General features: G+C 50.7%; 7 protein-coding genes across 7 annotated transcripts; 2 read left to right on the top strand and 5 right to left on the bottom strand.

Annotated features, from left to right (window-relative positions):
* Positions 1-110: 110 nt before the first annotated feature.
* On the top strand, positions 111-4,229 carry H6S33_008674 (uncharacterized protein; the record flags this gene model as incomplete). Its single annotated transcript, XM_044840016.1, has 4 exons — positions 111-1,560; positions 1,617-1,949; positions 2,012-4,111; positions 4,168-4,229. The coding sequence occupies 4 exons, from the start codon at positions 111-113 to the stop codon at positions 4,227-4,229; spliced, it is 3,945 nt and encodes a 1,314-aa protein (XP_044687788.1).
* Positions 4,230-5,006: 777 nt separating this feature from the next.
* On the bottom strand, positions 5,007-5,471 carry H6S33_008675 (uncharacterized protein; the record flags this gene model as incomplete). Its single annotated transcript, XM_044840017.1, has 1 exon — positions 5,007-5,471. One exon carries the CDS (start codon positions 5,469-5,471, stop codon positions 5,007-5,009), a length of 465 nt encoding a protein of 154 aa, XP_044687789.1.
* A 1,443-nt stretch (positions 5,472-6,914) lies between these two features.
* Positions 6,915-7,784, bottom strand: H6S33_008676 (uncharacterized protein; the record flags this gene model as incomplete). Its single annotated transcript, XM_044840018.1, has 3 exons — positions 6,915-7,182; positions 7,237-7,400; positions 7,458-7,784. 3 exons carry the CDS (start codon positions 7,782-7,784, stop codon positions 6,915-6,917), a joined length of 759 nt encoding a protein of 252 aa, XP_044687790.1.
* A 2,663-nt stretch (positions 7,785-10,447) lies between these two features.
* Positions 10,448-12,432, bottom strand: H6S33_008677 (uncharacterized protein; the record flags this gene model as incomplete). The annotated part of the gene is made up of 5 exons (XM_044840019.1): positions 10,448-10,543; positions 10,602-11,301; positions 11,365-11,884; positions 11,955-11,969; positions 12,375-12,432. The coding sequence occupies 5 exons, from the start codon at positions 12,430-12,432 to the stop codon at positions 10,448-10,450; spliced, it is 1,389 nt and encodes a 462-aa protein (XP_044687791.1).
* Positions 12,433-12,505: 73 nt separating this feature from the next.
* Positions 12,506-14,981, top strand: H6S33_008678 (uncharacterized protein; the record flags this gene model as incomplete). Its single annotated transcript, XM_044840020.1, has 7 exons — positions 12,506-12,793; positions 12,855-12,927; positions 13,019-13,056; positions 13,169-14,004; positions 14,072-14,511; positions 14,577-14,680; positions 14,730-14,981. The coding sequence occupies 7 exons, from the start codon at positions 12,506-12,508 to the stop codon at positions 14,979-14,981; spliced, it is 2,031 nt and encodes a 676-aa protein (XP_044687792.1).
* Positions 14,982-16,332: 1,351 nt separating this feature from the next.
* Positions 16,333-17,447, bottom strand: H6S33_008679 (uncharacterized protein; the record flags this gene model as incomplete). Its single annotated transcript, XM_044840021.1, has 3 exons — positions 16,333-16,805; positions 16,860-16,985; positions 17,093-17,447. 3 exons carry the CDS (start codon positions 17,445-17,447, stop codon positions 16,333-16,335), a joined length of 954 nt encoding a protein of 317 aa, XP_044687793.1.
* Positions 17,448-19,816: 2,369 nt separating this feature from the next.
* On the bottom strand, positions 19,817-21,520 carry H6S33_008680 (uncharacterized protein; the record flags this gene model as incomplete). Its single annotated transcript, XM_044840022.1, has 5 exons — positions 19,817-19,950; positions 20,025-20,193; positions 20,257-20,651; positions 20,712-21,413; positions 21,472-21,520. The coding sequence occupies 5 exons, from the start codon at positions 21,518-21,520 to the stop codon at positions 19,817-19,819; spliced, it is 1,449 nt and encodes a 482-aa protein (XP_044687794.1).
* Between the last annotated feature and the right edge of the window lie 1,196 nt (positions 21,521-22,716).

Raw genomic sequence — 22,716 nt, forward strand, 5'->3', positions numbered from 1 at the left:
AAACTTTTTGGTAACGTATCGTCCCCTCGACCGAACCTTTTATACCTATGTGATCGTTAACTAACATATACTAAATAGGCTATTACAACATAGGACAGAATACCACGATCATGGAAATATTCTCGACTACTTCAGCCGCTGTAGGCTTGGCCGATGTACTCTTTAAGACCACCTTGCAATGCTACGAGGTTTTATCCGAAACGAAAGATCTCGCTGTCAATCACGACCACTTTGTTTGGCAGCTCAATACCGAGAAACATCGTTTGATAGGGTGGGAAAAGGCGTGGGGTTTAACGAGCGGTTCGGATCGAAAACTGGACCCAGACGATTACCGATATCGCTATGCTGTGGGAACTTTGGCTAGAATCGTCTCCCTCTTCACGAGTGCCGATGATCTGGAAAAAAAATACGGCATCCAAGCCAGCAATTCGTCCCAGCAGAGTGGACCCTCCACTCCTTCTAGTTCATGGCTATCTGTGCGCTTCCCGCGTCACCTGCAACGGTCGCCCTCTCCTAGTGGAAGAACGAAAAAATCAGGAGCGTCAGAAGTTCTCCCAGGCCTAGACGCCTCTGATATTAGAGCACTCGAAAATCCCTCCATCTTAGAGAGTATGGATCTTGTTCCTGGCCTGACGGAAGAGATAAAGCGAATCCAAGAGTCGACAGGTAGATTGCAGCAAATATTGCCGCTTTACAGGAAACTGCGATGGGCTGTTGTGGATAAAACAAGATCTGGTCATCTCATTAGAAAATTAAAGGAATATAACGATGGTCTCGTTGCTATTCTTCCCACCCCCCAATTCCCACAAAACACACTGTTGGACTGCCAGCCGTTCTTAAGATTCCATGTTCCAATTCAACTACCTTTACAAAGAAACCAATATTTCCGGGGAAGGGAGGATCTGCTCTCCGAGATGAGCATGATATTGAATCCGAAAGTTGGAGCTACCAGCTATCAAGCTGGACAGGCTGGTTATGAACCTACCCAAAAAGGCCGGATTGCGGTGCTTCACGGGCTCGGTGGGATGGGGAAAAGTCAGATTGCTACAGAGTACGCCTATCGGAACTATTCAAGCTCCTCATACACCTCAATCTTTTGGATTGACGCTACAAGCCAGACTTCTCTTGCCCAAAGCGCAGTAATAATGGTCGAGCAGATCATTGCTTACTACCAAACGAACCCCCAAAGGTCTGATAGCACAATCGAACACATAGGCACCCTATTAGGTCTCTCTGGATGTATTGAGCCAAATGGAACGATACTGAAAGATACTCCCTCTGCTTCGGTGATCAAGGCGGCAAAAAGGTGGCTTTCAGAGCCGGGAAACAAAGATTGGCTAATCATTTTCGACAACAATGATGATATAGATTCCGTGAATGTGCATGACTTTCTTCCAAAGCTAGAGTTTGATCATGGAAGTACTATAATAACTACTCGAAGGTTCGAACTTCGGTATCTAGGGACTGGAGTCGAGATAGATAAGATAGAGGAAAATGCTGCTATCAGCATTCTCTTGACATCTGCAGGAAAACATTCGGATCCTACGGAAAATGATGAAGGTATGATTTATTGATATTAGATTCTAAAGCTTGGGATAAATACTGAAATCATGAAGATTATGCGGAGGCCAGAAATATCTCAAAGAGGCTGGGATATTTCCCGTTGGCACTCGACCAAGCCGGCGGATATATATCATCTAAGCAGATACCGATCTCTAATTATCTACCACTATATACTGCAAATTACAAACGTGTTGCATCAAAGAGCCACCGGGGGTTAGCAGAGCGATACAGAAATGACACGGTTTACACTACTTGGAAGATTTCATTTGATTCCCTCCCTCAGCTTGCGGCTGAGCTGCTCCTGTTGTGTTCATTTCTTGGGGGTGTGGATATCTCTGAGGAACTACTCTTGCGAGGAAAAGAAGCAGCTCCCCGGCTATTTGAAGGTGCTTTTACCAGGATGAATGTTCAGCTTATTCGTATACTTACATTATACATTTACATATAGACGATTCTTTGGCTGATGACGCTCTCGACGCTCTCTTGTCATTCTCGCTGGCAAGACGAAAGGTTGATATACAATCAACAAAGCTTAAGCTTTCGTTTCATCCATTAGTTTTGGAGTGGGCTCGCGAAAGTCTTGATGCCGACGAACGTTGCCGATTCATGGAGGAAGCTGTTTGTCTTGTTGGCACGACATATCAGCATGATCTCGAAGGAATTCGGACAATGAATGAATGGGTTTTTGGGATGCAAATTCTACATCATATCAACACTGCCGTTGAAAATACCCAAAATCTACTCGAATTAAACAATACCTGGACTGAAGAGACAATATTTGCTATAACTCAGATAGCAAGACACTGCAAATCCCATAACTTGATTGAGCCAGTAGCAGGAATTCTAGAGACTCTCCTATCAAGCCTTCTAGTCGAAAGAGAACTTAGTAGTACAATGAGGAACGCTATGGTGGTGCTGATCGATCTCTACCGGGGATCTGGCCAGGTGGAGAAATCTCTGGAGTTGAGTAAAAAGCTTCTAAAATTTGAGGAGATATCGTTTGGTGATGACCATCCTCGTATGGTGAAAGCTAAGTTTAAATTGTGCTCCACACTGTACAAAGTTGGAAGATATGAGGAATCGCTGGAATTATCGGAGATCTTACTACCCATTAGTGAGAGGTTTTTAGGAAAAGAGGATTCATTGACTTTGCGTATAATTGGCAGAATTACTGGTTGCCTCATGAAGCTGGGCAGGGGCGCCCAGTCGCCGGGGGCACAGAGGTTGTTAGCAGCAATCAAAGAGAAAAAGTTGGGAAAGGACTATCCTCAAGCCTTAGATGCCCTTCACAGTTCGTCCTGTTCCCTTAGCCCACTGGAGAGGTATGACGAGTCGATGGAAATTCGCAAGAGGGTGGTAGCGGTCAAAGAGAAGGTCCTAGGGCATAACCATCCAGAAACCCTAGATACCCTTTACGATTTAGCTAAATCCCTCTACCGGCTGGGGAGGATTGAAGAGTCGATGGAAATTGATAAGCGTGTGGTAGCGGGCAGAGAGAAGGTCCTAGGGCATGAACATCCAGAAACCCTAAACGCCCTTCATAATTTGTCCTGTTCCCTTAGCCGACTGAAGAGGTATGAAGAGTCTATGGAAGTTGATAAGCGTGTGGTAGCGAGCAGACAGAAGGTACTGGGGGATGACCATCCAGAAACCCTAGACGCCCTTCACAGTTTGGCTAGTTCCCTCTACCGGCTGGAGAGGTATGAAGAGTCGATAGAAATTCGCAAGAGGGTGGTAGCGGTCAGAGAGAAGGTCCTAGGGCATGACCATCCAGAAACACTAAACGCCCTTCAGAATTTGTCTGATTCCCTCTACCGGCTGGGGAGGATTGAAGAGTCGATAGAAATTCGCAAGAGGGTGGTAGCGGGCAGAGAGAAGGTCCTAGGGCATGACCATCCAGAAACCCTAGATGCCCTTTACAATTTGGCTAAATCCCTCTACCGGCTGGGGAGGATTGAAGAGTCGATAGAGGTTGTTAAGCGTGTGGTAACGAGCAGAGAGAAGGTACTGGGGGATGACCATCCAGAAGCCCTAGACGCCCTTCACAGTTTGGCTAGTTCCCTCTACCGGCTGGAGAGGTATGAAGAGTCGATAGAAATTCGCAAGAGGGTGGTAGCGGGCAGAGAGAAGGTACTGGGGGATGACCATCCAGAAACACTCAACGCCCTTCACAGTTTGGCTAGCTCCCTCTACCGGCTGGAGAGGTATGAAGAGTCGATAGAAATTCGCAAGAGGGTGATAGCGGGCAGAGAGAAGGTCCTAGGGCATGACCATCCAGAAACACTCAACGCCCTTCACCGTTTGTCCGTTTGCCTTCACAAGCTGAAGAGATATGGAGAGTCGATAGAAATTGGCAAGCGGGTGGTAGCGGGCAGAGAGAAGGTCCTAGGGCATGACCATCCGAAAACTCTGGAGGCCATTCAAAATTTGGACGTTTTCCTTGGTAATACCCATGGATGGGCGGGGGCAGTCGCTAGCTGGGCACGGTTGACAGCGTGGCTCCACCCCCATGTGTCGGGGGGCAAGAAGAAGAGGAAGAGCTGCAGAAGTAAGTACTTACTAGCGGTAGAATATCAGGAGTTATGACGTTAACATGATAAACAGACTCTGAAATATACATTCCACCCAAGACGGTCGAGTCCTCAGGAGCTCACATGTACAGCTAACGAAGAATTTCTGATAGTAGTTAATTATTTGTATATCTTTCATATATTTTTTCTATTTTTTACTCTTTAGGCACGATCGATAACTAGGGATACTTTTGACCTTTTAAGTATACCTTGCTTGGATAGCATTTTGGTGGAAATTGGGTGACGTCAATTTAAACTTTAATTCTTTCGTTTCTATCTGACATGAAAGCTGGATGCATTTATTTTATTTTTTGCCCTCTCTTTTCATCAATTGAGAGGGGGGGGATTTGTTCTATGCTTTGGGCAAGACTAGTACTTGCACTCTATCTTTTTTTGAAATTGATATTGCTTGAATCATTATTTATTTTATTTCCCTGCTTGGGGGCTTGTGAGAGGAATGTTATTTAATCCGGAGGTGAAGACGGACTGTGAAACACATCTATTTCATTGGATGCTCGGACAAATCGAGCTCAAGCCTGAGGTGTTCTCTATCACCTTTGGCTTCCAAGCACTGAATGAGAATATTCAAATTATCAACTTTTGTTGAAAAGAGTTCTGCATGTAGTGTAGCTAGTGCACTGGGCAATAATGCATTCCCCACATAACATAAAACGGAGCAACTAATTTAGAGACTATCACATGTGTCATATAAATCTAGCCTACTAAAACAAAAACTCGTAATTGACTACCACCAACCCAAGAGTTGTTTTCAATTAAACTAATAGTCTATAAGCACACGAAACGCACGCATTCTAGCTATAGCCATCGAGCCCACCGCCACTAACCCAGACCGCCCCCCCAAAAAAAACACTCCTACTCCCCCTGTCCCCAACGGGAATACATCGCCGTCATCTTGAACGCCTCAAACGTCCACTCCTTGGCCCCAAAGTCCTTCACATCCCCCGCCCACACATACACACTCGCCCAGCAGCTCTCCCCGCCCTCCAGTACAACCTTCACCTTCTCACTCGTGTACAGGTATCCCTCGAAGCTGTCGATCCGCCCCTTCTGGGCCTCCGTCAATCCCGTCACCAGGAAGCCGCGGACGTTGTCCGTGTCGACGCCCGTCATCGAGACGGCGGGGAAGTCGGCGCCCTGCACGCTGTACCGCTTGTAGGCGTGCAGGGTTGCGGGCGCCATCTGGGCTTTGAGCAGCATGGGGGTGAGGTTGGGGGGGCTGCCGATGATGCCGTACAGGATCTTGGGGGACATGAGGGAGCCGTAGACGAACACGGGGGTGCTGCTCTCGTCGGCGGGGAGTGTGGTGGGGATCGTCATTTTGGTGAGTGTGTGGAATGTGTGAGTCTTCCTTTTTTGGCGAGTGAGTAATTTCTTTTTTTATTTTATTTTGATATTGATATTGAAGACTTGTGGTGTAGTTTGAGCGAGTGGATGGGGTGATCTTTGTAATGTCTGTCTGTGTACTTTAGAGTACTGTTGTTGCTGTAATAGTGACGCGTGGATGTGCGTACCCTTTTATAAGCACTCCTTACTTATATCAACCCATCCTTAATCCTCTCTTGAAAGGGAAAAAAAAAAAAATTTCTTTCACACTGACTCCTTTGCAATTGTCCCCTTTAATTTCATGCCTGCTAATAATACCTCTTGAAGCACACGAAAAAAGCTGGCCATGGGGGTTTGAATCAATGAGTCACGTAAAGAAGCTGCAGCTACTTACCTACTTGGAATTAACAAGGTCTCGCTATTGGCATTTCACTTTGTCAATTGCAACCTCTCGCGCAAGGCCTACACATACATATGCTCTTTTTTGTTGTTGGCATGACAACGCGTTAATGTCAATCAGGTCGCACACCCCAAATGAGTGGGGTTTCAGCAGTACTACTGTGTCAGCCAGTGTCACTGGTTTTGAGTGAGAGTAGCACTCTACTAAATTATAAAGTAATGGGAGCCGAGACACCGCACGAACCTGAATCAGCGGGAACGAACTTGATTACTTAATCGTCTCCCAATCTATCCGCTTCGTCTATTACATGCAAGTTTCGACAGCTTGTGTGCGCATGGCGCACGCATGAGCTTGGTTGTGCAGCTACGCCCGCTCTGATCATACAGATAGGGATGTCAATGATCAATGTTGACGACAACTAATTCTTTACCGCACTAGTACTAGCACGACTGTAATAATAATAACCTCGCTATAACTAATAGCGAAAACGATGCCGGATCGGGAAGCTGCAGTTTAGCCTAGAAAGCTAAGCCAAAGCTGGTTAAAGCTAGAAGCTGGGGGGTTCTTGCTCATGGGATGTCACTCGGTGACATGAGATATTGGCAAGAGTGTCGGCTGAGTAAAGGTATTAGAAGTGTCGTTCAGGGGTTGTGTTTGATATTCTGTCTCTTGCATGCCAGTTGGTGTTATGTGAGTCCTACGCCCGCCATTCAGTTTTCTTTGGTAACAATTCTTTGTGGCGCTCAACAAAGGCATATCGCTGCGCGACGTTGATGGGTCTTTACTAGAACATCTCCCTACACAATCACATAGAATGGACCTCTACAAGCAGACCACATCTCAAAGTACACATCAGCAAACACAAACACAATATCAGAACACCAACCATTCATTATTCCAAACCCATATCTCATTGCAGTCCATTTTTTGGTCCCTACGGTAAATTACAAAGAACACAACAAAAACGCGGCCAACCATCCAGCCTGCTGCCAACAACACAAAAAACAAAAACAAAAATGCTCCCCATATCAACCCGATTACTCACCACCCTTCCTGTTCTTGGCGCCCTTGGGGGTTCCGCTTCTGGCACGGGTAGTAGCAGGCTTCTTGATGTGGCCCTCCGGGATCCAGCTCTCATCGTATGAGCCGGCACTGGTGGCGGCAAGAGTGGGAGCGGGGCGGACAAGGCGAACTTGGTCGGAACCGGAGCGCTTGGTCTTGGGGATGACGCTAGCGAGCCAAGTGTTGTAGACAAAGTAGGCTGAGGCACCGAAACCGGCTGCGAGAAGGAGGTACAAGAAAAGACTACAGGCACCATGTTAATAGGCGTAAATGCCAGGACGTGATGAGTTTACTTACACCTGGGGGTCAAAGAGCGAGGTGGGTGCCTCAACGATCGAGATGGTCTGGTTGAACGCAGACTGGGAGACGGCCAGACCCTCGGGGGTCTTAAGGAACATCTTGAGGTTGAAGATGACATCCTGGGGATGCATCTCAGTCGTAAATTGATATGGTATATCAATCTATCCCAGCCATTAGCACTTTGCCCACATGTGAGTGTATGGAATCAAAAAACTTACAGCCTGATCCTTTCCGAGTTTTACCCCGACCTTCGAAGCCGTCAAGTTCCTCAATTCGACGCCCTTGGGGGTCTTTAGCGACCCTTGGATGAGCTGGACACGGATGTCTTCCGGCTCATTGTTGACAATGTGGAGGTTCAACTTAGTTGGGACGCCATTGATCGCCTTGATGCCGAACTCGGGGACAGCATCGACGAACTGCACGCCGAGCGACACGTTCAGAGCCTTGACAACCTTCTCCGGGGCGGCGGCAGGCTCACTGGCGACATCGGCAGCCGAAGCTAGCCCAAGGGTAAGGAGTGGAAGGAGGGCTGAGAGGAACTTCATGGTGATGGGATGCGAGTGTTTGAGTTGTGGTTGTGGGAATGGGATGAGGAAGAGTGAATTCACTGAAGATATATATGTGGGAGATGGTTGCGGGTTGTTGTCTCGGATAAGGGAGGCGGATTTTCTGTGTGCCGGGACTGGGAGGACACATCTACTTTTACGCATGCCAAGACCCTTATGCACGGAATAATTGGGAGAAGCTTCGAGGCCTTCTGTTGGTGGACATGCATAAAAACCCCAGAACCGCGAATTGATGCTGAAGCACTCGCAATTGTACGAGTGCGCTACGGAAATATGGGATGAATATTACTTTGGTTGGCACAAAGTACATACATGTAATAATCCGCCCCGTTTAGGTTGAACTTAGTAGATGCCAAGACCCCGGAACTGTTAATATGGCATGGTGGGGATTCCGGCCCAGTTGCTGATGTACTGATCCGGAAGAATGCATTCTACGTGCAGGCCACGCGTCGAGGAGTAGAAGAGTGTCCGCAGCTGCAGCAACCAAATGGATTTAACAAAAGCTTGAGATGACGCTGTTTAGATAGAAGAACCCATGGATATTATGTAGTTATTGCGTGGATTTGCCATGAAGCATTGTACGCCCCCACTCAAACTTATGGGGAACTGAGACTAATATTGTTAAAACCGAGTGATAGTTTGTGTGTATCTCTCCCCATTTCTCCTTCGGTCCCCATGTTTGTCTGGTTGCTCCAGTCTGCTGAGCGACCAACCGACCGACAAAAAGAGACCACGGTTTTCTTCTGTGTCCATCTGGGCTTTCTGGCGTCTACCGAGAAACCTAGAGTGTCATCCTGCTCTCCTTCCCCCCCCCCCCCTCTTCCCCTCCTCATCCTATCTTCCTGTACCCCCCCCAAATCCCGCCATGCTTCCCTTTTACCTGCCTCTCTTATATCCTCTCCTCCTCCTACATGAGGCTACACCCTATCTTCTATCTTCCTGCTGTGTCCATATCGATTCCTAGGCGCCGCCGGGAAACTAAAACGGGCATCACGTGGGGTTTCCTCCCGGCCTCCTCTGCCCCTCCCCAAGCTCCTCCACGGTCTTTTTGACTTTACCCGCCCTTACCCCCCCCCCCCCCCCCCCATCTTCCCTACGCAGTTTGGACTGTCCGTCATACCAGAGGTACCACTCGCCAGATCAGTCCTTTATACGGGGTTAAAACTAATTATGAGTTTTAGAGTTTAGAGATTCGGTTTCTGCATCACTGGCGAATTGCATATAAGTCCTCCATTCCTCCCAGCTAACTGTGCTGAACTTTTTTGTACCGATTTTTTCACACACACATGCAAGCGCGATTCTGTCAGTAAACTTGGCTTGGAGGCTTAGCAGTGGGGGGGGGGGGGGGGGTCGCCGGTGATCATGGGGTGGAATCCAGCCCCATCGAGCTTTGTTTGTAAATTCTAGGCTCGTCACCTAGTCATCACAAGCTCTGCCTCTCAAGGTCGCAGTGAGGGTCGGGCATGACCTGCCTTATTTCGCGAATCACATGTAGATCTAGATGCAATCTCTCATACGTATACCCCCCCCCCCCCCCCCCCAACCCTTCTCAGCAGATGTGTACCCTGCGCAATCATAAGCAATCACTCGCTCATTTCCACCCCACAAGCAGCTGTAGCTGTAAAACTATCTTCCTGCACATACACCCGCCCCCCCCCCCCCCTTTTCTCCACAATTCGTTTGTGCCCAAAAACCTCATGGACGCATGAGTACCCGTGATCTTATCATGGTTACACCCACCCCCACCAATCAGAACACTCGAGTGATATTTCATGACTGGCTCGGTCTCCGACACCCAGTGTGATGTTGCGTGGTTTATGTGTCTGTATATATGGCAATGTGGAGCTTAAAGCGTCCTCTACTCTGGATACTGCTTAAGCCTGGAGCTGGTGATTTTGCTTTACTGCAACTGCTGCTTCTCACCTTGCGCTCTTGGGATGCCTTCTGGGTGGGGAAAAGGGACTAGGAACACTGGTTGATTGTGGCGGTGGTGGATGGACAATTGCGTTTCGTCATGTAGTTTGGGCGTTGGCCCAAACTATCTGTACCTTTGTAGTAGAGGCCGCCGGTAGTTTGGCCGCTAAACTGTAGCATGCAATACATTCTCGATACGTTTCCGGTTCTTCACTCCACTCCACAAAGACCATCTCTGAAAACAAAATCAACACTACCCTGCCGAGAAGGAAGGGGCGGTGGGTACGTTGGGGGGGATCAAACCACGAGTAACATGCCTAAGCCCACCCATCCATCTATTAGACCGCAGGACACCTAGCTATAAGAAAATGTTGTAACACAATCTCTACTTAGCTACCGACCGCTATTACAGTCTCCCTTCCCTCCCTCTACCGCTACCACATTCCCTAGCCAATCACGGAAAAAAAAAAAAAAACATCACAGAAAAAGCTTTTCATTCTATTCCCGCAGCAGTGGCCCGGTTCTCTATCGCGGAGCGAAAAAGAGGAGAGAGAGAGAGAGAAAAAAAAAAAAAAAGATAGGAATGGGAAAAAAAGAAGAAGAGGAAGTTAATAACATACAAGAAAAAAAAAAAAAAAGGAAAAATGCCTTGTGGGGAAAGGGGGGAGCAGAGCGGGGACCACAAAAAAGACACAGAAGAAAAAAAAAAGGAGAAAGAGGAGCGGCATCTACGCCTGCGCGCACTGCGGATGCCCGTCGCCATCCTCGTCGTCTTCGTCGTCGTCCTCCCAGACGCCGCCCTGGCCGCCTTCTTCTGCGCCGTACTGCAACGCACAAACCATTAGCATCGAGAACCGGTAGTTATGCAGAAAGGAGACCTACTTCATCCATATCAGCCTCCTCATAGTCGACCTCATCGACCTGCTCCGCCTTAATCTCCTCCTTCTCCTTCTCCGACTTCGGCAACAGCTCCCTAATCTTCTCGACCTCGGGGCTCCACCCATCCTTGGGAAACTCGATATCCACGACCAAATACAGATCGCCCCTCTCATCACTCTTCTTCCTCGGCATCCCCTCCCCCTTCACCCTCAGCACCTGCCCCGGCCTCAACACCTTCCCCCTCGGATGCTTCACCAACACGCCCCTCCCATCCAGGTGCTTCAGCACAACCTTCTCGAAGCCCGTCAGCGCCTCCGCCAGCGTCACGCCCATCCGCGCGCTCAGGTCCGACCCGCTGCGGTCGAACACGCCGTGCTCCTTCTCGTCGAGGACGAACACGATGTTGCCCGTCTCCTGGTCCGGCGCCTCGTCGGCCTCGCCCTCGAGCACGATCTTGTCGCCGTGCTTGCTGCCGCGCGGGATGTAGAGTTCGAGGACCTTCTTTTCTTCGACCACGCAGGCGCCCTTGCAGCGGCGGCAGCGGTCGCGGTCGCGGTAGGTTTGGCCCGTCGAGGAGCAGGCGGCGCAGGGTGTGGTTTCTTGCGTGACGAGGCCGCGGCCGATTTGGCGGAGCGTTTCGGTGTGGCCTTTGCCGGCGCAGGTGGTGCATTTTTTGGGCTTGGTGTTGGGTTTGCCGCCGGTGCTGGGGGGCGTTAGTAGCGTTATTAGTGATGAGTGGGAGGGGGAATGGAGGGGCTTGACTTACCCTTTGCATTGCGTGCAGAGGACATTGCGGGTGCTCTTCATCTTGACGGTCTTGCCCTTGTACAGATCCTCCAGGCTCACCTCATACTCCTGTACCGTATCCTTCCCCCTTCCCCTCCTCCCTCCACCCATTCCGCCCACCCCCCCCATGCCGCCCATCCCGGGCATGCCCCCCATGCCGCCCATCCCCGGCATGCCGCCCATGCCGCCCATAAACATCTGGCTCAGGAGGTCCTCCAGGTCCACCTCGCCGTCCATGCCCGCGCCGTTGCCGCCGCCGGGCGTGAAGGCGGCCATGCCGAAGCGGTCGTAGCTCGCGCGCTTGTCCTCGTCGTACAGGATCTCGTAGGCCTGCGAGACGCCCTTGAACTTGTGCTCGGCGTCCTCGCGCTCGTGCTCGGGGACCTTGTCGGGGTGCGAGGAGAGCGCCGCTTTGTGGTAGGCCTTTTTGATCTCGGTCTTTGTGGCGGTCGGGGGAAGGTGCAGGATGTCGTAGAGGGTGGTGTCGGGGATGCCGCTCACTGCGGGGTGTTAGTGGGGGTGGAGGGGTAGTGGGGTGGGGGGGGTGGGGGGTGGGGGGTGGGGGGTTACTTTTGCTGGTTTGCTCTGGTCACTGGGGAGAGAGTGTGAAGTGAACTGATTTGTTTGCGAGAAAGCGAGAGACCTTTCAGCAGTGAAAAGAGAGGCTTTTGGAGGGAGAGACTGAATGTAGAGGAGGTGGTGGAGGCAGAGAAGAGAAAGATGAGGGTGAGAGGAGGTGGTGGAGGCAGAAGAGGAGGTTAGGTTTGCAGAATAGTTTTTTCAGCACATGGGAGGTAGTTTTTTCCCTAGCACCTGCGAGCAGGCAACCAACAAGGATTCTTTTTCTCTTTTCTCAGCGCACGCTTAAAGCAGCACAACGCCGCGCATCTCCACAGCGCACCGCCACAGCCACACACACAGCGACACAGCGACACAGCGACACAGCGGCACAGCTAACACACCCCACCAACCGCCGCTCGAGCCACCCACCACCCACCGCCCACCGCCCACCGCCCACAACACACACGTCACCCAGCCAATTCAACATCCATCGAAAACAGAAGAACCAACCAACCAGCCAACGCCACCCCACCCCCCCCCCCCCCGGCGACCGCACAATAATGAACTCCCTTCTGCGCCTCACCCGACCCGCCGCCCGCCGGCCCCAACAACCGCCCCGCCGCACCGGCAGCGTCCGGCACTTCCGGTCCCTGCAGTCCCTCCAGCACGGCGGGCGCGCGCCAATCCGCCCCGAGGGCCCCCCGGCCGTCAAGCCCGCGCGGACGCGGTTCGCGCCCAGCCCCACGGGCTTCATGCACCTGGGCAGCCTGCGCACGGCGCTGTACAACTACCTGTGGGCCAAGCACACGCAGGGGCAGTTTATCCTGCGGATTGAGGATACGGACCAGGTTTGTGGCCCCCTCTGTGTTTGTCTGGGGAATTGGGAGTGCTGAGGGAGTGCGGGGAAAGAAAAGGACTGTGGAGGGCGCCGAGGAGAGTATCATGGAGACACTGCGATGGGCCGGTCTGCAGTGGGATGAAGGTATGCGTTCACAGTGCCAGCTATTTAGCCAGCCAGATAGCTAGCTACATGGTGGAATTGAATGCAAATACTCACCGTCTGACATCTACAGGCCCCGAAGTCGGCGGAGGCCACGGCCCATACAAACAGGTACTCCCCCGCCCCTCATGAGCCCTCACACCCCCCCCACCCCCCCACCCCCCCGAGTGACCTCCCATGACGCACCACACTAACCCCCCCTCCCCTCCCCTCCCACCACCAGTCCAAACGCACCGCGCTCTACCGCTCCCACGCCGAGCAGCTCCTCCTCGACGGCGCCGCCTACCGCTGCTTCTGCGGGCCCCACCGCCTCGAAGCCCTCGCCGCAACCCGCCAAGCCGCCGGCCTCCCCGTCGAGTACGACCGCCGCTGCCACACCCTCACCTCCTCCGAGTCCGACCGGCGCGCGGCCGCCGGCGAGCCCCACGTCGTGCGCCTCCTCGCCCCCGACACCTGGCCCGCCTTCAACGACGACGTCCACGGCCGCATCTCGTACGGCGCAAACACGCGCGCCCACGCCGAGGGCTCCTTCGAGGACCCCATCCTCCTCAAGAGCGACGGGACCCCCACGTACCACCTTGCGAACGTGGTCGACGACCACTTCATGGAGATCACGCATGTCATCCGCGGCACGGAGTGGATGCCGAGTACGCCCAAGCACGCGCACCTGTACCGGGCGTTTGGCTGGCAGCCGCCACGGTTCGTGCATGTGGGCCTGCTGATGGGCAAGGACAAGCAGAAGCTGTCGAAGCGCAATGGCAGCGTCATGGTCAGTGAGTTCCGCGAGCGCGGGTACTCGCCCGAGGCGCTGGTCAACTTTGTGGCGCTGCTGGGGTGGAGCCATGGCGGTGCGGGGAGGAGCGACGTCATGACGATGGAGCAGCTGGTGAGCAGGTTCAGCATTGAGGGCCTCACGGCGGGGAATACGATTGTCAATTCGGAGAAGCTGCCGTTCTTGCAGAAGGGGCATCTGAGGAAGCAGTTTGAGGAGAATAGGGACACCGAGGAGGCGGAGGTCGAGAAGGTCGAGAAGGCGGTCCGCGCTCTCTACGGCGACAAGTATAGCCCGCCCCCTCCCAACCACGGGACACTGTGACTGATCACTAACTACCCCCCCTTATCCTAGGCTCGAGACCGGCGAACCAATCACCACCGACTACGTGCGCGCCGTTCTCAAAGCCGACGTCAAGAACTACCTCAACCCCACCGAGTTTGCGCAAAAGTCAAACTACTTCTTCACCCACCCCACCTTCGACAGCAAGGCCTCGCTCAAGGCCATCGTCAACTTCCGCAAGCTCACGGGCATGTCCAGTGCCGAGATCTACTACGGCTTCATCGAGGCGGTCGAGCGCACGCCCGAGTGGACGCCCGAGGCGCTCAAGGCGCTGCAGCTCTACGCCCACGACCTCGACGAGGAGGCGTGGACAAACCGCATGCGGCTGCTGCGCATCGCCGTGTGCGGCGGCCGCAGCGGGCCGTCGATGGCGGACACGATGCTGATCCTGGGGAAGGAGCGCGTGGTGCAGCGGCTGAGGGACACGGATAGGGCGTTTGAGGAGTTTAAAGGTGAGCTTGAGGCGGAGGAGGCGCGCTACAGGAGGAGCCACGAGAAGATGCTGAAGCAGTACCAGGAGCAGCGGCGGCGCGAGCTGCTGGAGAGTCAGGGCGTCAAGCCGACGCCGCGGGCGAGGCTGGGCAGCCGCGAGCAGGCGTTGCTCAGGAATGTGGTTGGGGGGTCGCCGATGGAGAAAAAGGGGTATAAGTATATGTCGCCGAATATAAAGGCGAGGGTCAAGAAGGACTGGGAGAGGGAGTGGCGCGAGGAGCAGTTTAAGATGTTTCCGGGGGGAGGGAGGGAGAAGAATTGGGTGAAGCAGGGGGAGGAGGGGGAGAAGGGGAGTGGTGCGCCGGGGGAGGGAAGGGAGGAGCCTGCGGGGGCGAGGAAACCAAGGAAGGAGGTGGAGGGGGTGAAGCTGGTTAGGTTCAAGGGGCTGCAAAAGAAGTCTGGTGGGCACATTGGGCGAGGCCGTAAGTGAAAATAAAAAAAAAAAAAATTAAAAATGGTAGTACTGTATATTACATGTGTATTTTTTTTGTTAAGTAGTTAGTTGCAGAAATGATAATCCTACTCCGGTCTTGTAACCTCTGCCTTTCTTTTTGTCGTGATATGTTTTTGAGAATATCGTGTTTTCGAGTGGGACTAGCTGGCCATGGTGCAAAAGTATGTGTTCTTTTATCCTAATTCTTCCATGGATTGACCCCGCCGTACTGATAAACTGGCAAGACGTGGTTTATTGCAAAGCACGGAGTCCATTTGACTACAAGTGTGTATATACGTATTTAACTAATCAACACTAAAGACAGGATGTATCATCTCACTACATGTAACCCGCTCCCTCAACTGGCCAACCACAAGTACCCGCTTCTCCAACTGACCGACTGCCACCGTTATCCTTTATCGACACGTAATGGGGAGAACTACATGTGCTGTTGGCAGACTGGGCGCTGGTGCGGGTGGTAAGATGACTTAAGTTCCCACCAGACACTATCCATTAGATTGACAAGGAAGATCTTGAACGGGATTCGTGGGCAAAGCAGACCGCAAAGGAGACATAAACTTGCAGTGTAGGTGTAAAAATCAAACTACATACTCTGATCTCTAAGATTGTATGTACCCCCCCCAAGGTTTGCTTCATTATGGAAATGATTACTTTATAGTTGGAGGGGCTAGCCAGAACTTTTGGCCTACAGCTGCAATAGTACGTGGAGATAGCCTTGGCGTAGGCTGGGTGTGGTGGATGGGTTACGGGCTTGGCAGCTTATGTTGTGCAGGAGGGCTGCTGCAGGTACAGCCGAGTGATTACCCATGATCGTGATTGAAGACAAAAACGTACATTCGTTCCTCGTTTTATTATAAATCAGCATACAGTCTGAGAACGAGGGTAGACGGAACTCTGATAGACTTAACCAAAAACACAAAGCGGCATAATAACAGATGTGTATTTTATCGGCTTGGCCACGGGGCTTGGTGTCGACTTGCCTTAATAACGACTCGCCATACGTCATTCCGCTAGAAATAAACTTCCAATCCGCTACCATCTCAGTTGGATAGACGCAATAAAGTTTTGTAATTGTAACAAGAAGATGATGTAGGTACATACATTTAGGCACTTTCCCGTGCTCTTGCTAAGTTTTTTACCATTCTACACGATATTCGTGCTGCTTTAAAAGACATGTTCATCTAGCTAGTTACATGTATTCGACATAAGCATTTATGCCCTTATCTGTGCCACAAGTCATAGAAAAAGAAAAAAAAGGAAATATTTAAGCTCCGGTAAATGTGTCTAGAAGATCAGTACTGACACATACAGGTACCGTCTAGACCATTCACATCTTCAAAGGCTCGTTCATCCACGGCTTCGCAATCTTGCTCTCCCTCTCGATATGAAGCCCCCAATACTTGCCCTCGTATTCATCATCGTCAGTCTCCTCATCCTTCTCCTCCTCAACGTCTTCTTGGTCGCTAGTTTGCTTTTCGTTGAAGTGTTCCTCTTCATTGTCGGTACCCTCGGTCTCAGTCTCATCGGCACCATACTTCTCGTCCTTCTCGTCGAAATCATCATCATCACTATCATATCCCTCGGAGGCATCATCATACTCGTCGTTGTCAGAATCAGACTCGTCGAACTCGTCATCTCCAAGTTCTCCTTCATCGGGCTCGATGAAGTCGTAGTCGGTATAGTCCCCAGCCTCCCAGGTCTCATAACCATCGAGGTCATTGTCATTGCCAAAACGGCCGATCCATTGACTTTCGTCATGGCAGCGAGTCTTCAAGAATCTCCTGATGTACCCAAGGTCATCTGCTCAAAATTAGCTTAAGCCATCGTTAAACAACGTCATCACACATCACATACCTTGGTCTGGACGAACATCCACTGGAGTGGTCCTCTCTACTCTGACCATGAGCATTCTTCTCTCCCAAATGGGAGGCACATCAGGAATGTTGACTCTTTCGAGCAATGGAGTTTCGTCCAAATCGACTATAACACACACCTGATTAGTCACGAGTGATGAACTATGATTCAAATGGATTGATTGATTGATTGATTGATAATTCATTAATTGATGATTCAAATGGAGTACTTACGCTCAGTTTCAACGAACAGATAGAACTCGACTCGTGGACCATTGACAATTTCTTGCTGGATCTTGAAGCGTTTCCACAATTTACAGACCGCCGTGCATTCCCAGTAGGCGTCCCATTCGCCTTCTGATTCATCGGATGCTTGCATCCGATTACCACAGTAGCAGGGCCCAATAGTGGGAGGGGCAGCGGGGAGCTGATAGATGTCGGTGGGGACACCATCTGGGATAGCAGGATCCATGGTGACGAACCAATTGGATGCGGTAAGTGTGATAACCACACTCGTAAGAGTGGGAATTACATTTGGAGGGGATGCGGGCAAAAAGTACGCAAGGACTTCATAAGTATGCACCTCCATTTCAGACACTTTCGAGCAGTGCAGATATAAAGAAAGTGATGATGATCAGGGATGATGAACGATAAGAGTGATGAGGAGGAGTGATGGGACGAGGAGAAGAAGGATGAGGAGTAGGGGAAGGAGTATTCAACGCCTAGCAGTGAACGGCAGATGGAGAAGGTATGAGAATTATCTACTATAGCATTCATCTGATACTGTGTTCCAAATCCTTTTCTCAGTCCCGGGGCCGGGCATATCTGATATTTGAGTACGTACTAATGGCATTGGCTTACGAATATGTACAGGCCGCTACCCTCGGATAGACTGGCTTTCAAAGTATAATCTCAACAAACCCTGGGCCGAGCGGTCATACTTATTCCTACTAGGTCTCCCGAGATTCTTCTTCGAATTCCCCGTTATGGTACTCTCTATCCCGAAATACGAGTATCTTTTTAAGAGAAGGGGCGAGTGACGAAAAACAGGCTTGTAAAGAAAACAATTTACCAAAGAAGACACGTTATTCTTATTTTCCCGGTGTCTCAGCTATTCATTCCTGGGAGCAATGTTGATACCAAAGGCTTTCAGGAAACTAGCATTCGATGCTAAGATCATTGCCTTAGCAAGCAAACCTACATACCTTTGTAGTCAGATCTCTGTTCTCAGCTGGGAATCCGGGATCGAGCCTGTCCCTGCATGGCATCGGCATCGGTGCTCCGAGGGTAGCGGTCGGATCCGGAATGTTAACGCATTTGTTATAAGTCGGTATTATATATATATAGCTATTATTAATAAGATATATCGTTATAAACGCCACCGTCCGGCACCTGAACGGGCCCCGCTAAAACTCAACGCCGTCAGCTGCAGGCTAGTGGGGACGAACCTACTGGCACTATGTAACGGTGCTCACAAATTATGGTTTGCGATTGCTAAACAAACTAACATCAACATATAAACAAACAAGTCTGTACTCTGATTCCATACGCAGTGAGTTCACCACCTACCGAGCACATCACCCAATTCACACACAAGTATCTCATAGCCACTTTCGTGGGAAAGGGCTTTACACTCTGTACGAATAGTGTCCACTGACGGAAAACGCACGATAAAAACTCTCACTTCCGTTAAAAATATAAGATACGGGTGATATAGGATGATCGGTACCCTCCCTGATCAATCTAGCTTGGCCTATAGCTATCTCACTCCATTTAGGGTTAGTTTGTCTTAGTCTACGCTTTCCCTTGGTATTATTGTAAATTAAATAATAATAAAAAATACAATACACTACGGTGTCGTATTTTTTATATGTTTGAACCCTACTCCCAGGCTCCTAAAGCTTGCCAAATATTAGCCAATCGGAAGAAGGCTGGGCACGAGGCTACCACTTTTCTAATTATTCCCTCGAAAGCTTTATCAATGCACCGATGAACAGGTCTTCTGCGCCTCTAGACCTTTGAACAAGGAAGGGATATGCCGCGGAGAAGAGACGCCTTACGTGTGGCCTGAAACCTTCGCACCTTGTGCACCTATACGGAGGCTCGGAGACTAACGGGATAACACTTTTTGTGATGAATTTCTTTTGAGACGTAAGTAAAATCCCCCACCTTCCTCTTTTTATGGCTGTGGGTCTTCTTTATGTTTATGAGGGTCATACCAAAGGATAATCAATCACCTTGCTTTTTATAGTCTTGATTCAGATTTTCTACGATCTCTAGTCCTTAGATACACTTACTAATATCGAATATAGTAGACGACTTCAAAGTTCCCGTAGGCTATAGAAGACGTTATAGTTAGCGGAGTAGGTTTTAAGACACGTTATAACTGCTACGTGGTTGTAACCGGTTAACCATATGTGTTAGTTTTGAGATTCTATGAAGTTAAGCCGTAGCACCGACTTAACGCAACCATATCACTCTCATCTTTCTTCGTTCGAGCAGTAAGAGCAATAGAGGCCCCCCCCCCCCCTCCCCACTTGAGGGGGTAGTTCTATTAATTTTCGGTGAGGTTCCTATCTTTCTCTGTGACTTCTATTGCTCACTACAATTGATCCAACCCTTGCGCCTTCCACAACTGGACTAACAACTGAAATAGGACAGAGTCCCTATGGGAAACCAGTTTGCTTCTGTCCTATGGAATAGCACAAAAATAGGGATACAGCACCTTCTATTGCCTATGGGAGGTCCTCCAGGAGTGCGAATATTATGAGACCAAGGTATATCACGTTCGTGATATGAGTCACTGGCAACATGATTTGCTTGAAGTGAAAGATACTTTTTACTTTCCCTCGTCTCCTCAACTCTCATTCGGTCCAAAAGGCCTTTCGTTCAAACACGTATCTGAATAAAGGTAGGCAACATTGAAATCTATTACATAAAAAAGACACTCCATATCACTTAATCGGCCTTCAACCCCATCTTCGCTGCCATATATTCCTTCATCCACCAGGCACTCTTCTTTGGCGTCATTTCGCAGTTGTTCTTATGGTCTACATAAGTGACGCCGAACTTTGCCGTATATCCTTCTTGCCCTGCACCATTCATTCCCTTGTTAACACATGCACGTCTTCCGTCTCCAACAGAAAGAAGAGAGGTATAGACTTACACTCAAAGTTGTCCGCAAAAGCCCACGCCAAATAACTCTTAACTGGCACACCCTCTTTGACACACTCTGCCAGCTCATCAACATAGCCGCGGAAATAGTCAATCCGGAAGTCATCTTGCAGCGCTTCCTCCTTACTCATGTCCTTCTCCCCAGGACAGATAACGCCGTTCTACCACCGTTATACATTACTATGTCTTATCATGTTTGCACATCGCAGAGAAGGAAAACTAACCTCAGTGACCCAGACGTCTCTATCATACCTCCTCCACAGGAACCTCAGCAGCTTCCCGAAGCCCCAAGGCACAGGCCTTACCCAACTCAGCCCCGCCTTCGGGCCAATCTCTGTCCCGTCCGGCGCAGTAGTGGTCGACTCATTCTCGCCAAAAAAGTGGTTCTGCCAGTCGCCGTCCTTGATGGGCGTGACACGCTTCCGCACATAGAACGTCGTGTAGTGGTTCAGCCCGAGAAAGTCGCTGCTGCCTTTCAGCAGCGCCGACTCTTCCGCGGTAAACGTGGGCAGCCGGTCACCCACCAGCTTCCGCAGCAGCGGCGGATAATCACCCGTAAATACAGGGTCGCTCAGCCACAGCGTCGACAGTGTCAAATGGTTCTCTGCCGCCTGTTTGCCTACATCTCATATCAGCAACTGGGGTCAATGATCATACTGAAAGTTTCTGGGCAACATACTCTCCTCACTGGCATCCCACGGCTCTGCCCAATTGCCATTAATCACAATGCCCACTTTCCCACCCTGCTTCTCTGCAAACTCCTTCCGATACACCGCCACCGCCCTTGCATGCGCAAGCATCAGATGATGCCCCACCACATACGGCTCCCTCAGCGAATCGCCCTTCCTCGCACCCTCGCCACTACTACTCCTGCCCGGAGCGTGAGCGCCAATACAGTGCCCCAGCACAGCAAATATGTTCGGCTCATTAATCGTCAACCAGCTCTTGACTAGATGGCCAAAGCTGTCAAAACACACCCTTGCATATCGCTCAAAGTCCGGCAGGACCCTCGCCGACAAGAAGCCGTTATACTCGTCTTGCAGCGCCTGCGGCAGGTCCCAATGGAACAGCGTCGGGATTGGCTCAATCCCAGCCTCGAGTAAGGCTTCCATGAAGCGCTGGTAGTGTGCGATTCCCGCGGGATTGAGGGGCGAGGTTGCACTGCCGGCGGGGATGATACGCGACCAGGAGAGAGAGAAGCGGTGGGCGTTGACGCCGTAGGACTTCATTAGGGCGATATCGGCGGCCCAGTTGGAGTAGGAGTTTGTGCCTATGGTGTTGGAGAGGCCGTCCTCGGTCACGTTGGGGAGCGAGGAGAAGGTGTCCCAGATGGAGAGGCCACGGCCGTCGGCGGTGGGGGAGCCTTCGACTTGGGCGGAGGCTGGAGGGGGTTTAGTTAGGCTAGAGAACTATAGCTAGTTGGGGGGAAAGGGAGGTACCGGTGGCATAGCCCCAGAGGAAGTCTTTGGGGAGGGTAGCTGTGCTCATTGTGGGCAGAGAGCCAGAGGGGGAGGTAGTGGGTAGGTGGGAGTGAAGCAAGAAAGAAAGAAGGTATCGTATGAGATGTTTTCTGTGCGCAGAAAAAAAAAAAAAAAAAAAGTAATGCTAATAAGAACTGTGATATCGAGCTATGTAGCTGTTTATTGGAAAGAAGGAAGCGATTTTAGCACCCTGATATAAGCTTCCCCAGCAGCCAATGATCAGAAATATGCCCCGCCAACACCATACGTGAGCCAAGGAATCCGGATTATCATCACCTGATATCAGGCTGAAGTCCCCGGTTCATCCCATCCCGTTTCACCCCGCCCTATCTCCGTCCCATGCACCTCCATCCCCATGCATCCTTCCGCTTCCCCATCTTCCCCACAGCTGCACCCCACACTTTCGGTTAATCGGACCGGGTATAGGCTCTATATACTCTACGTTACGCCCATCCCAAAGATATCCTCCGCCCCCAACTACACTCAACCACCTCCAGAGGCCACTACCTCTCTAAGCTTTTACACACATAAACGGCATACAGCACCTCCGGAGCTGGGTCCTCCGTGATTACTTCTGCCTAAACTCGTCGGGGAGTGTCGGCCATAAGGGTCTCTGCTGCACCTTCTCTATTTCCCCCCCGCAATCTATTCATCCCACGTGAGAGATTACAGACAAATATTAAGGTTTGTCTTGGAATGGCATAGAGAGCTGGTACCGGTACTCGGTAATGCGGGTTATGCATGGTCCGGTCGGTACACTACATATTAAGCCCATCAATCTAGAATATCACCTCATTATATACCCTGGATAACCTACCCTGGATATCACACATCATCGATGACCACCTCACCTCATGCTTTGTTTTGCGCCTCCAGGCACAGCATCGTCTCGTCGTCACCACCACCGACACTCCCCGCGCGGGATTCATAGGTTATCACTCGGTCATTACCCCCCAACCAACCTCCAGCTTGGCACGTGTCTCAGCTCCCCCACCCTTATTCGGGTAATGTGCATAGATCCGGCTGGCTATGTAACCTCGTGTGTTTTGTTTTCTTTTCTTTCTTTGCTTTTTTCTCTTCTCGCTTCCCCATCTTTTGATTCTGTTTTTTTTTTCCTTTCCCCACGTTTTACCCCGGGAGTCGGGTTATGGGTTTTCCATTTTCCTTTTAACCCAGCTAGCTAGCTAGCTGTGGAGCTAGAGT

This window comes from Morchella sextelata (genome assembly GCF_020137385.1).
Source record: "Morchella sextelata strain SCLS chromosome Unknown scls_27, whole genome shotgun sequence".
NCBI lineage: Eukaryota > Fungi > Ascomycota > Pezizomycetes > Pezizales > Morchellaceae > Morchella > Morchella sextelata.